At 34.6% G+C, this 15271-nt stretch overlaps 1 protein-coding gene across 3 annotated transcripts in view; it reads left to right on the top strand.

The window, feature by feature from the left end:
• LOC136028824 (serine/threonine-protein kinase D1-like) overlaps window positions 1-15271 on the top strand; it is a 171016-nt gene that overhangs the window by 33900 nt on the left and 121845 nt on the right. For all 3 annotated transcript variants that reach the window (XM_065706749.1, XM_065706747.1, XM_065706748.1), the window contains exon 5: window positions 5654-5853. In XM_065706749.1, coding sequence (XP_065562821.1) covers window positions 5654-5853 — 200 coding nt within the window. The remainder of the gene's footprint in view (window positions 1-5653; window positions 5854-15271) is intronic.

The following is a 15271-nucleotide window of genomic DNA, read 5'->3' as shown; positions in this document are numbered from 1 at the left end:
AGGTTTGGATAAATATTCATTCCTAAAAGCTCAATTGACTTAGGATAGCTAGGAAATTTCTTTCCTAGAAATTAATAATTAATTTTAATTAATAATTAATAATTAAATAATTAATTATTAATATTAATTAAATAATAAATTAGAAATTAATATTAATTAAATAATTAATTAGAATTAATAATTAATAGAAATTAATATACATTAATAATTAATAATTAATTGATTAATCAATAAGCAAGATTTTTCTGAGGTTGTTTCAAAATGGAATTTTTAGAGCAGTACAGGTTTTGGGTAAATATTCATTCCTAAAAGATCCATTGGCTTAGGATAGCTAGGAAATTTCTTGAGGCGAAGCCCTTCTTGTTATTACCAACCAAACAACAGAAAAAAAAAATCACGACGATGCGAAATGTCCGTTTTTATTGTCGTTTGCTTATCATTTTATAAAAATGTTGATTTATACATCTGAAAAACGGAGATTGGCAAGATTTTTCTGAGGTTGTTTCAAAATGGAATTTTTAGAGCAGTACAGGTTTTGGGTAAATATTCATTCCTAAAAGATCCATTGGCTTAGGATAACTAGAAAACTTCTTGAGGCGAAGCCCTTCCTTGTTATTACCAAACAAACTACAGGAAAAAAAAAATCAGAACAATGCTAAATGTCTGTTGTTATTATCGTTTGCTTGTCATTTTATAAAAATGTCGATTTATACATCTAAAAAACAGAGATTTGCTAAGATTTTTCTGTAGTTGTTTCAAAATGAAATTTTTACCATAAAATGGCAAAAACTGTTTTGTCAAAAACGTGACAAAAACGTTTTACCGTAAAAACAAAACTGTTTAGTTGAAATTGATGCCCCTTTTTGTCCTTAAAAATTCAAGCAGTAACGAACGGGCGATTCTCAAAGACAACTTTACCTTTAAAGGAAAGGTACATCTTAAGAAGTTTGATGCCATGGTTTTAACATTATTTTTTATTGATTTTTCGCCTACGATTCATTATCATAAATTTGACACATGTTTTTGACAAAAGCTGCTTGCATATGGAGTTCTTAAAAAAAAGCCGATTTCCCCATTTATTCGAGACATTTAACATGATTAAAACAGTCGGATTTAAATTCCACTGATCTTGCTATTTTAAAAGTTTTTTTTGTGTTAGTGTTCGCCTTATGTTTTTGAATATAGAGGTCCGTTAAGGCCATTTGTTTATGAATCTACTCAAAATTTTTTAAATGAAAAAAAAAATGGTTAGGATATGGACAATTTTAGGAACTTTCAATACGAAAATACAAGAGACAATCAGTTGCTTTGATGCTAAAAATTAAACAAATTAAAATCTTGAGGTAATGGATTTGGCTAATGAATGGCTTATGTATTTTCGGTAAGAGGAGTATTTGAGGTTTGAAAAGTTTGTACCTGTTCTTTAATGCTTGAAAACTTTCAAACACTGTAGAGTATATTATCTTCTTTGTGAATTTTACGTTAATACTTAAATACGCATTGATTTTAATGGAAGAAAGTTTATATGCAACTTTCAGTTTTTGAAACCACATTTTAAATTGAGAACAAGAGAAAAATCGTTTACTTTTCTTTTTGAATAAACAAAAGCTTTAATTGATCTGCCTGATGAATATTTTGAAATGCGTTTTTCTAGAAAAAAGGAGGAAAATGAAAAGGTTAGAGTTAAAATAACAAATATGTTTCTTTAGTACATCCTTTTCTTTGAAAACCTGTCAGTTAGGAAATAATACACATGAATAAGATAATTGGTAATTGTGTGACAAGTCCAGAGCTACAGAGGGAAATATTGAAGAAAAAAAAAAGACTACTCATTGGAATAATGTATATCAGCCAGGGCTGTATCCAGGGTTTTTTTTCGGGGGAAGGGGGGCTTACACAAAAAAAAACTGAAAACACGCATAAGAAATTTGTTTATATCTATTTTTGTTACGTTTTGCCGAGTCCGATTTTTTTTTAGGGGGAGTTTCAAACCCCCTAACCCCCCTCTGCCCCTGGGTCCGGTGATATAATCAACGTGTAGTAAAAACAAGGGAAAACCCGCAAATAACATCGACGTTCCCAAAATGAAAGAAACTATATTTGTTTGAAAATTAACTTGAAGTAAATTAGTAAAGTTTTGGATTCATTATTGCTCTTTCAGGCGATGTTGACCTAGAAAAAATAGCCTCTTGTAAACCAGATTTGAGTTTTAATGCAAGAAAGGCCCTTAAAATATGCCTTATTTGCCTTTTGAGCAAAGAATTAGCGATGGAGAGACTAAAGGTGGCAGAAAAAGTAAAAAAGTGTGGATGACTTCGCCTGAAAAAAATCTGAAATTCGCCTGAAGACGCGGCTTAGGAAAGATTAACGGATGAAGAGACCGGGTTACTTCATAGGATACAGGGGAAGCTTAATATATGATTTGAAAACCATTAAAGCATAATGTAGTTTTAATAATTATATAACTGTATAATATGATAGTCAGGTGTTGCAGTTAAGGGCCCACACTTACCTTAAGTTGCCTTAAAAGGCATTGCCAGTGGAAGCAGAATTAGGAGAGAAGTGGGGAAAATATGAGGGAGAGGGATAAGGTAGATGAAATCAGCTGGAAATTAAACGTTGTGAAACATAACCCTCATTATCTTCAATATGTAAAAAGTGGAATAAAGAGAGAATTGGGGAAATATGAGTGAGAGGGATAAGGTAGATAAAATCAACTGAAAATTATTTTTCAATCAACTGAAAACTAGTGCGAAGATATATTAAGGATTAAATTACAACAGCGCTTTGATTTGATACAAGATGTGACCATGGCTTGTTTGGAGATTGAGGTCATTATGAAGTTGGTTATCCTTGCAAATGAACATTCTCTTTATTTTGGTTTTAGAGGTGAATTTTACAAACAGGTGTTTGGTTTGGCTATGGGGGCATCTCTCTCCCCTTTGTTGGCAAATCTCTTCATGGAATATATTGAAATCTCCGCTATACACAGTTTTAGGCTCTCCCCTTGTTTCTGGGGCAGATTCATGGATTATGTGGTTTGCATTTGGAAACACGGTTTAGAGTCCTTAGACCTTTCCATAAACGTTTAAATAGTTTTGACAAAAATGTAAAACTTACAGTGGAGTTTGAAGAAAATGACAAACTACCTTTCCTTGATGCCTTATTGATTAAAAGTGATTTCCATTTACTTTTCTCATTATATAGAAAGCCTACACACAGTGATAGGTATTTGAACTTTCACTCGTGCCACCCTGTTTCAGTGAAACGAGGGGTTGTGATTGCACTGGTGGATAGAGCTTTCAGAATTTGTTCCAAGGAGTTTTTAGATTCTGAATTGTTGTATTTGAGGGATGTTTTATTTTTTAATTGCTACCCGATTAGATTCATTGATAAAATAATAAAAAATAGACGCATCAAACACAACAATAGTGTTATTGGGGTTCACAGTGCACAGAAATTAAATTTACCGAAAAGGTTCATTTCTTTGCCTTATGTACCTACTTTGGGGGAGATGCTTAAACGAATTTTAGGTAAACATAACATTGATACTTGTTTCCAATCAGTGAGACCATTAGGTAGTTTTCTTAATTCTGGGAAGGATTTAACTCGGGGAGATTTAGTTAGTGGGGTGTATAAAATTCCTTGTTCTTGTGGAAAGTTTTATATTGGTAGAACTCAACAACAATTTACTGAAAGATTTATTGAGCATCGCAACTCAATAGAAAAAACCCTATGAACATACATTCTTTCATCCCGAACATTTTATACAATTTGATGAGGCTACAGCTATTTCTAATGATAGAGGTTTTTCTCAGTGGGCGAGGGAGGCTATAGAAATTAAAAAACATATATTTGCTAATCTTTCAATAAATAGAGACACAGGGAATTTAAATATTGACCCAATTTATCATTTTTTTTTTGAAAAATGAACCAATAATCAATAAGAGAATTAAAATTTTACACAATCACCAGGGCACAGGATTACCTACTATGCCAAAAAGAGTTGCTTCAATATTAGCTTACAAGAAGATTATTTCGCAACAGAATAGTTAACTAAGTTTCAATTTTCATAATTTTTCCTCAGTTGCTTTGATGTTCTCATTGAAGTAACTCGAATAGCTTCTTTTCCCTACGTGGATCAGTAGCGACAATTGTATTTATGATTATTGGTGGTGGTTTTATTTGTTTTTAGTTTAGTGTTTTTTCTTTTTATCTTGTGCTGAGGACGCCTAGTTTGGATACAGGCGAAATATCCGCGTAGTTTTAGTCTTTCCTCTCTACTGGTCGTAGTCTCGTTTGAGGTCTTTTTTTGGGGAGTTTTATCTCTCTTTGTTGTTTATTGTCATGTCTGGCCAGTTCGGCTTAAGAACTTTCATGCTAGAAACTAACAAAAGGATTTGTTGACTGAGAAATATTATCTCTCTCTGGTTCTCTGTTAACGTTGATAGCGCTGAAACTGCTCATCCTGATTAGCATTTATCGTTGAATATTGCGCTTCAAACTTCCCAAAAATGATTTGGTTTCTTGGAATGATGGATATAGTAGATATATATATATATATATATATATATATATATATATATATATATATATATATATATATATATATATATATATATATATATATATATATATATATATATGCAGAACAAATAAAAATTCAGAATCTTTCCGATATACTCCGGGGATATATCAAAGTCGTATCGTTGTGCAGACTGTGATGCATTTATGCTGGAAAAAGTTTCAAAGTCCTATAAATAGATATTTTCTGAATATAATGAAGAAAGAATTTCGGTATTATAGGGTTTCATTCATTAGGAAAGGAACTTTGCATGAAGATTGGCGAAAGTAATAGACCTAACTTAGCAATAATTATGTAATATTCAATTTTTGGTGAACAAATAGAATGACCTGTTTCTTAAATGTCCACTCTCAATGCTAAGGACTTTTAAGGAATGACCTACTGAGCTAGCCTGTCACTAAAGCTCTTTTTTTAGGAAACTACAGAATGATTGTGCACTTAGTCATCTATCAACGATTTTTTAGTAGCCTGCCAGCGCTGGGCAAAAGGGGCAAGATTTTAGTGCTATCCATAGAATAACGCGGTTGTCTTTGTTTTCAAGGATGGGGGTTTTCAAGGAATACCTTTAATAAAAGAATTTATGACGATGGTGATTTCAGTGCTGCAGGTTTTCCTTCCATATGAAGTCATGTTACGTTTAAAGGTTTTCCGAATTCTCAAAGTTGTTTTCATCATTATAAATTGTGTTGAATTTGAATCGTAGTTGTTATATGTAGATTATCTTATATAGATTATTTTATGTTAGATTATCTTATGTATCTTAAATGTAGATTATTGTGAAAATTTTGCCACAAGACAGTTTTTTGGAAAACACGTTTTCCAGCTTTCGGTTACCATTGGTCATGGTTTGCTTTTTATGGTTGCAGCTACTACTGCAACTAACAGTTGTAGTATTAGCAGTATTACTGCATCAACAGTGCAGTATTACTGCACTAACAGCAGTATTAGTGCAGCATTACTACACTAACAGTTTATGGTTGCAGCTGATACTGCAACCATAAACTGTGCCAAACTGTTCTTTAAGCAGACACTGCTTTATTATTAATCTTGTTTATTATTTTATTCCAGGCTGTGGCCAAAACTACCACAAAAGATGTGTTTCAAAAATGCCAAACGATTGCACAAATGTCAGAAGTCGACGATCGTCATCTGTAATTTCGCCATTTTCTAGTCCAACAACGTTGAGCATACCCAAGAGTACGTCTGAAGTGTTATCTATCAGCATGGCCAACATCACAGTACCCTCTATGGAGGATGGAATGGGAAGGGTAAGAAGTCTCGAATGTCTTGTATGCATTGACATAATTACTTATGTTTATATGACATGTTTATGACAAAACTTATGTTTATTCGACATATGTTTATGTGACACATGTTTATGACATAACTCTTGTTTATTCTTGACTTTTAACTGATTGAGATTTTATTGTGGAAGAAACGCCAGGGTTTATGAATAATATTTGTTTTTTGCACGATTTTAATATTTCGATTTTCACATTGAAGCAGAAAATTAAAATGACAAGAAATTGGTTTGAAAACCCCACAACTTAACTATTTTGTCCTTCAGAATGTACCAAGGCTGCCTTCATCCCAGTGGTGGCGTTAGACATGTGCAACCTCTGCGGCTGCACATAACCTAAAAATGGAAGGATGTGGCAACTCACTGCCATCCCTGTTCAGCATGGAAATACCACACAGAATAATCCCTCGTGCTGAATGGTGAAAATTTACCCTGAAATTGAAGCTGAGACCAGAAAAATACCTACACAATAGGATTTGATCAAATAAATGACATAAATATTATCTCTGGTTTGTAGTAATTGCCACTGGGACCGTCAGTATTTTCTGTGACCACATTGGCTAAGCATGACACAAAGAAAAAAACATTGTAAAAAAAAGAATTATCCTCGTTTTCTCTTCTTTATATTTGTTTTTCGTGTTGTATTGGGACCCTCCAAATTGATGCCACAAAGAGCCCGGGAAAATCTAGCGCCGCAACTGCTATTTTCTTAGGTTTTTTTACCCCCTAGATTTTGGAAAATACTTTTTTGGGGTATTTTCATTGAAACATTGCTTTTTTGGGTATTCTCATTGTAAATCTTTTTAAAAACCACATATTTGCCTCCCCTAGATCTTGAAAAACACGTTTAGACCCTGCCCTAATTCTGCGTGAATTTACGCCAATGCTCTGAATTCTTTTTTTTTACTTAACCTCTTTTTCGATCGAATTAATTAACCTCTGATTTTCTTAGAATTAAACTATTGTCATTCCGAGTAGGTAAATACAACTAAAACATAGTGATTTGTACCGGTTTTTTATTTCTTGGGGACATAATATACCTGTATACATTTTGTCAGGCTTAGCTTACAGGTAATGAAACTGCTGTTCTAACAATTCTAATTTTCAAAAATTTTGCTTTAAATCATTATTACCCTTGATACATTATTGACCATGTATTCGGGGTGTTTATTTTATTTTTATTTTCTCGAGAAACAATCAGTGAATTGACAATTGCGGGAGTTTCAAACTGTTATTGGCTATGTGTTCGGGGCGTTTATTTTGTTTTTTCTCCTCACGAGCAACTATAGCGTGGCTCAGGCCACGATAGATATTATATCAATATTTTGTGTTTTTTCCCCTGCTTGACCTAGAAATGATATTCGAAAATACCAACCGAATCAGAGCGGGTAATGGTAAGTTGTGGGTAATGGTGTCTTAAGCGGGTACGGTTGGTTGCTTCACTAAGAAACTCAAAAGCTATTGATCCTTGGAATAGGCTTTTTAGGCAGGGCAATTTAGGAGTCAAAGACCTCTTAGAGGAAAGATTTATTTACCTTTGAGTTGATATATAGAGGAAGAAACAAAATAGTGCTAGTCAGTTTGAAAAATTGTCGAATCTTTGCTTTAAGGGGTTTGTTAAAAATGTATAGTATTTTGCATGTGGTGTAACTAATTTTAATCATCTTCCCCCTTTTTGGAATTTTTGTTAGTCTCTACAAGATTCATAACCAACTGCCGACCAAACTTTTTGAGACCTCTCATTATTGTATCTATGATTCTTTTATTTTTTTTAGTTATTTACTCATATGTTTACCCTTTTAACAGGAACTTCAGTTTGTGTACCTGGGATGTTTGGAAACCACACTTTTTAGGGCTATAATAAGAGTAAGGTTGACATGGGTAAGACACGTCCAGCGGATGAAGAGTGACATATTGCCAAATATCATCCTTATTGGCTAACCATCTAGGGTCAAACGAAAAGTAGGCCGTCCCAAATGGGTTGAGAAAATGGCGTAAGGAGAGATTATAGGAAGTTGGAACTTCTTGAGTAGTTGTAAAGACGGATTTTTCCAATTGATTGGATGTAGAAGGAGTGGGCAAAGCTGTGACTATTATTGTTATTATTGTTATTATAATAAATTATTAGTAGTAGTAGCATTAGTAGTAGTAGATGTTTGTAAATACAAGGCAGAAAGGCTGGCTAATCATTTGAACGAGTTAAAAGCTCATAACAGGTCATCCTCTAATTTCGTGCTATTTTAATGTTGGTTTTGGAGCAAAGTTCGATCAGGAATTCACTTATAATTGCAGCTTTCTCTGCTATTTTGTGCGCTGTTAAACGTTGGTTCGGCCTAGCCAAATGGTTTGGATGAGCAATATGTCCATTGGCGTTGGTGACCTTTGGATCAGATATTATCTTTGGTAGACTCCTGACTTGTTTCTCAACCTTTCTTAAATTTATTGCCAAGCAATTCAAAAATCGATTTTGCCGAGAAACTGATTTTGTTGATTACTTTTTATTTAGATTCCTTGTTTTATTCTGCCATATTTTTCAGGAAAAAACTTGTGTTTTATCAACACCTTTGGCAATTTTCTTTCCTAGTCATTGATCTTTTCGATGCAAATAGCAAACAAATTGACTTCAAAAGTAAGCTTTAAAAGACGTGAAGCAAATTAACAGTCTCGTATCCGTCAGAATCTAGATTGTTGAGTCCAGAATAAGATCTAACCTAGCTATAATTTGTACGGCCCATAACCCCTTGGGTTAATGCGTAGTCATTAGTATAAAAACATTCGAGTTTGAGGCACAATTTCGCTGTAATTCTCTGTTCATTGTAGCCAATCAACGCAGAATGTCGCCCAAACAACCAAATAACCCCTGTTTCAATTGGATACTATAATTAAACTAAAGCATTATAAACAAATCTTCTTATTTAAGATTATTCTATAAGTCTTACCCTGAAATGACGACCTAAACCACTACCTATGTATCTCTTTTCGCGGAACGGAATAAAAAAAAGGAAAGTTTCAAAATCATCCGCTTATTGATGGACGGTTTTGAATGCTAAGTATGGCAGTGTTACAGCTTCTTTTTATAAAAAAAGGTCCTTAAGATTATACCGTTAACGGAACATTATTATTCTTTTGCAGTTCATAATAATCCTTATATTTGTATTTAATCATATATATATCCTATATATATATATATATATATATACACATATATATATATATATATATATATATATATATATATATATATATATATATATATATACATAAATTTATTTTAAATTAATTTTTGAATATATAATAATCTGCAGTTTATTGTAATTTTTAAATCTCCATCTTTTGTAAAAACGGTGAGATATGGGGAACGGGATTTCTATTTATGATAAAATACGGTAGGGGGAGTTTTTTTTTTGTTCTGCGAGAAAGATGATATTTCGGCAAATTTGAGTATCCTTTGGTCGAAAAAAGTGTTGCTGATGCAACGTTTTGTTTTTGTTCCTTTGCCTTAGAAAAACTTCCCTATTACGTAGGTGTACTATACTGTTACAGGTGCGCTATCGTATTAGACCCAAGTTTTCGTAATAATGTCTTGAGGGGCTAGTAGCTCCAATAGTTTACCCCCTATCTGTCCTATTGATTTATTAGTTGTATCTATTGATATGATATGTATCTATTGATATGTATCTATTGATTTAGACATCAATACAGATCCTCCGAGTGCTGAGGAGATCATGCATGCAGCAAAGAAATTAAAAATGGACAAACCCCGGGTATTGATGTCATTCCAGCAGGAATGCTGAAGTACTCAATTAGTACCTGTATGTCCATTTGGCTCTCCCTCTTCACCAAAATATGGACCTTAGAGAAGGTCCCAAGAGATTGGAGCAGAGGCATTAAAGTCAAACTCTTCAAAAAGGGAGACTTGATGGACTGCCATAACTGGAGAGGCATCAATCGTCTCCCTGTCTCATCCAAACTATTAGCCTCCGTCATTTTGCAGCGTCTGCGGAAAGCACTAGACGCAACTCTACGAGAAGAGCAGCATGGTTTCAGAACTGGGAGATCCTGTTCTGATCTAATATTTGTACTGAGAATGCTTGTCGAAGAATCAAAAGAATGGAAGAAGAAGCTCTACCTCCTATTCATTGACTTTGAAAAAGCATTTGACTCATTTGACAGAGATTGCTTGTGGAGAGTTTTGAAATACTACGGAATTCCCGAGAAAATAATAGATATGGTCATAGCGCTTTATGAAGAATCGGAATGTTGCGTAAAGACCAAAAACGGTACAACCAGATTTTTCAAGATCATGTCTGGTGTTCGTCAAGGATGTGTACTTTCCCCCGTGCTCTTTATAATTATAATGGATTTTGCCCTGAGATTCGCATCGGGCTACGGGGTAAAAGTAAGCAACAAGCAACAAGCAACTGTTCGATCTGGACTTCGCGGACGACTTTATCCTTCTCGAAGAGTCTAAAGTACGGTTGCAGCAGCTATTTGACACTATTACTGAGAATGCAAAGAATGTCGGGCTCAAGTTAAACATTGACAAATCGAAGAGCATGGCCATCACAGCCTCGCCGCTCGTTCTCCATTGTAAAAACAAGGATCTACTAAAGTCCAGGAGTTCAAGTACCTAGGTAGCTGGATTGATTGTGATGGAGAGATCTTGACCGAGATTAACCGTAGAATTGGACAAGCTACAGGTGCCTTCAATAGATTGAAGCCTATTTGGAAAAGTATTAAATATTCAATGCGACTGAAACTTCGACTCTTCAACAGCAATATACTCTCAATTCTCCTTTACGGAAGTGAATGTTGGAAAATAAACACTCAGATTGAAAAAAGGATCCTTGCATTTGAAAATATGAGCCTCAGAAGAATGTTGATATACAAGCTGGCAACAAAAAGTTACAAATGCAGAAATACGCAGAAAAGCAGGTCAACCTCCAATCATTGAGTTGCTGAAAAGAAGGCGGTGGACATACCTGGGACACGTTCTTCGTATGGAAGAGAGCCGCCTTCCTCGAGCAACCTATGAATGGAAGCCAGACGGTAGAAGAAAGAGAGGCTGCCTCAAAAATACATTGAGACGAACATATGACCGAGATCTGAGGACGGCTGGCACCTCACTAATACCTGAATGGGGAGACGTAATCGCTGCAGCACCAATGCGAGACGAATGGAGAGGCTTTGTCGACGCCCTATGCGCCACCGATTGCTCTGGAGGAACTAAGGTCTAAGGTAAGGCCTATCTGTCCGGTTGAATACAAAAAGGCATCACTACTCAAATGCCCAATTTTCTACTGAAAAGCTGATAATGGGGTAGTTTATGGGGACCATGGATCCGCCTTGGTTATCAAATAATACAGACTATAATTTCTTGTGTAATTCCGGTTCAAACAAGGTGCGAAATACCCATCTCTCAGCTGAAAAGTTTGGAGCAGGACGGTGAGAGTGTTAGAGAGGCTGCGAGGCCACTTTGTGTCTTCTTTAATAAAGTTTAGAGATTTTTGAGTGACTCTGCCTCAAGTAAGGTAACTCCCTGCTAAAAAGTTTTGTCGAGTAGGGGGGTGCTGCAGGTGTCACGGACTCACTTTGTGCATCCACTAATAGAGGTTGAAAGTATTCGCGCATTTCTGGTTTAAGAAAGATGTTACTTGTCTCTTCCTGATAAAATGTTGGCACTGGGAGAGGACTGAACTTGGGCTTCTCATTCCCTTAACATTTCCAAATGGGTGTTTCTTATGAACAAGGTTAATATATATATATATATATATATAATATTTATTGGTCATGTGCTTTGATTAGCTCATCCAGGATTATTGAACAGTTTAAATGAAAATAAAAATCCAAACTATGCTCAATAAATCGAAAAATGCTTCGTAAATCTTTTTTGAATAAAAATCCGAAAATGCTCATCTGTATCACCTTTAACTTTTTCTATTTATTATTATAAGAAAATCTTTTGGCTTTATCGGCCAGGGAGCCGTGGCACGTAATAAATACTTTTAGATTTGAGACTATATTTAATTTGAAAATAATGCACACCTGCTTGACTCCTAGAACGAAGGTTTCTGCTCAAAAGTGGAAACAGGCGAAGAAACTAAAGCTCACCAAAGTCTTCACTTCAGCCCAGACACTCTTGGCTCTTTGTCTGGCTCAAGAACACTCGAAAACCATTCTATTTGGCGCTATGTAGGAATTATACGTAGCTTCTCAAAACGTAATACCCTATTTATCAATCTGGTGTTAATACTTTCTGTAAGAACAGCAGAACTTAAACCCTTCTCTCGTCGCAATAGATTGGAATGTGTAGCATAGAAAGAAAAAAGAAAGGTAAAACAAAAGTTTTATTCCAGCAAAACGGTTTTACAAAGTTAATTTAAATAATTTATTAATTATACCATAATTAGCCAATCACAAGTCATAATTAGCTAATCACAATAAAATTAAACTGAGGAATGAACAACCCAATGAATGAGAGGCAGACAGAAAACAAAGAATATCGTTAAAGGGATTTGGCCCAAAAAGCTTGTCAGCAGGGAGGTATAATTTGAAAATAAAAATTAATTTTTCTAAACTATATTCTTCAAGTCATTTTTTTCTTGGTCCTATTGAAAGTACTAACTTATTCTTGTTTTTAAACCCTTATAGCTCGGTAAATTGTTGATCCATGTCGGCTTATGCTAAATGCTTATCTTCTCCTGTATTAGTATGTCCAGGGGGATGCAGTGGATAAGTCCGTAGAAAATTTTCATTTTGAGGGGGGCAAAGGTTAAAGAAAAGGTTGCATTAAATTAATTTTTCTGATGTTGTAAGCATATGTACGTTTTCTGGGTTTTGGTTATTTGGGAAATGGGGAGAAGGGCTAGTAGTCCCTTGCCCCGCTTATTGGTTACTTTTATTTGCCTATGACTCTTTGTAACCCTGTCACATAGTCGTAATTAAAAAAAAAAAACAAGTTTTTTTTAACGGAAAGTAAGGAGCGGCATTGAAACTTAAAACGAACAGAAATTACTTCGTATATGAAAGGGGCTGCTTCCTCATTAACGCCCCGCTCTTTATGCTAAAGTTTGACTCTTTCTCTTAACTCTACTCTTTAAAATAGTAAAAAAAACTTTAGCGTAAAGAGCGGGGCGTTGATGAGGAAGCAGCCCCTTTCATATACGAAGTAATTTCTGTTCGTTTTAAGTTTTAATGTCGCTCCTTACTTTCCGGTAAAAAAGCTTTTTTTTATTTAATTTCTGAACGTTTTTGAATCAATGCATGTTTTGATTTTGGCTCTCCGCAGATGAATAATTAAAACGAAATTTGCATATTTTTTTGGCTAAATGCCTTTCTCATAGTTTTGATCGAATGATTTTGAGAAAAAAGGGAGGGGGGAGGAGGCCTAGCTGCCCTCCGATTTTTTGGTTACTTAAAAAGGCAACTAGAACTTTTAATTTTTTACGAATGTTTTTATTAGTAAAAGATGTACGTAACTTACAAATTAGCTTACGTAACGAACTTCTGTATTCTCATGTTTTTATTACGTATATGGGGGGGGGGTCACCCCCTAGTCAGTACCTCGCTCTTTACACCAACGTTTAAATTTTTTCCCAATTTCTTAAGAATGACCCCTGAATCACAAAAGCCGTAGAATAAATAGTTTAAATTACTAAAAATACTTTAGCGTAAAGAGCGGGGTATTAGGAGGAGTTGAGCCCATCATATGCCTAATAATTTCTGTTCGTTTTAAGTTTTAATGCTTCTCCTTACTTTCAGTTGAAAAACCTTTTCACATTATTTGTTTTTTCATTGTCTTTTTTTTTTTTAAATAATGCTAGAAAATCCTGCGCTCCCTTCATGAAAATTTTCTTCCCCCACAACGAACTCCTCCAGGGAAAGTTTCTCCAACATATCTCCCTCTTCTAACCCCCCCCCAACCTAAAAATCCCCCTGAAAATGTCTGTGATCTTCCAAATAACCATTACTATATGTAAGCACTGGTCAAAGTTTCTAACTTGTAGCCTCTCCCACGGGGACTGTGGGAGAGTAAGTCGCCCCAAAGACATAGTTATAAGGTTTTTCGACTACGGTGAATAAAATGACTATCTCAGAATTTTGATCCGGTGACTTTGGGAAAATAATTGGCGTGGGAGGGGGCCTAGGTTCCCTCCAATTTTTTTGGTCACTTAAAAAGGGCACTAGAACTTTTCATTCCCGTTAGAATGAGCTCTTTTGCAAGATTCTAGGAACACTGGGTCGATACGATCACCCCTGAAAAAAAAAAAAAAAACAAAAAACAAATAAACACGCATCCGTGATCTGTATTCTGGCAAAAAATGCGAAATTCCACATTTTTATTGATAGGAGCTTGAAACTTCTAAAATAAGGTTCTCTGATATGCTGAATCTGATGGTGCGATTTTCGTAAAGATTGTATGACCTTTAGGGGGTGTTTCCCTCTATTTTCGAAAATGAGGCAAATTTTATCAGGCTCGTAACTTTTGATGGGTAAAACTAATCTTGATGACACTTATATATCTAAAATTAGCATTAAAATGCGATTCTTTTGATGTAACTATTGGTATCAAAATTCCATGTTTTAGAGTTTCGGTTACTATTGAGCCGGGTCGCTCCTTACTACAGTTCGTTACCACGAACTGTTTGAAAAAAAGCTTTGTATTGACGTTAAAACCATTGATAGAAGGTCTGCATGATGGTTTTTTGCTAACACACTGATATCATCTTCTACATAAACTCGTGAATAAGTTGATCTTTTTTTCCTCTTTTACTAGATTCTATATACTTGGTTTAATCAAGGTTGAATATTTCGACAAGGCAGCTGTTCTAAATCGGAATCGTGCTCAGAATTAGATTTTCTTGTATCGAAATTAAATTTGGGAACTGTTGTACATAAAATAAAAATAATTTGGACAAGGCAAACCTTGTACAATGAAAAAAGTTTGAAATCATTATGTTTAAAACTTTAGGTTTATTTTTATCTATTTATTCGTATTGATAAGAAAGCTTGCGGGGTTAATTTTATTATAAGGAAGAATACCGATTATTGTTTTTTCTCTTGGATTAAAGCTTGTAAAACTGCTGAAAACAAAAAGAGAACAGACAATAACAAAATAAAGCAAAAAATAGTATCGTAAATCTGAAAAAAGGAGATAAAATAAACAATATTGTAATGGTATGCTTTTTTGGAGAAATAACAGATTAGTCACGTACGCAGTGGGGTATTTGGTATTGCATGAGGTACAAGGGGTATTTCAACGAGTGCGATAATAATAATAAAAAATCGGTTTAAAAATTTGCTCCCAGTGTTTTCACTGTGATTCAGGTGAAACCAATTCTCGACACAATTCTGATCAGAACAGCTGCTTTTCTGAGATAAACAAC

Source organism: Artemia franciscana, chromosome 7 (assembly GCF_032884065.1).
Source record: "Artemia franciscana chromosome 7, ASM3288406v1, whole genome shotgun sequence".
In the NCBI taxonomy this organism is placed as follows: domain Eukaryota; kingdom Metazoa; phylum Arthropoda; class Branchiopoda; order Anostraca; family Artemiidae; genus Artemia; species Artemia franciscana.
This window is presented reverse-complemented; position numbering and strand designations above follow the sequence as displayed.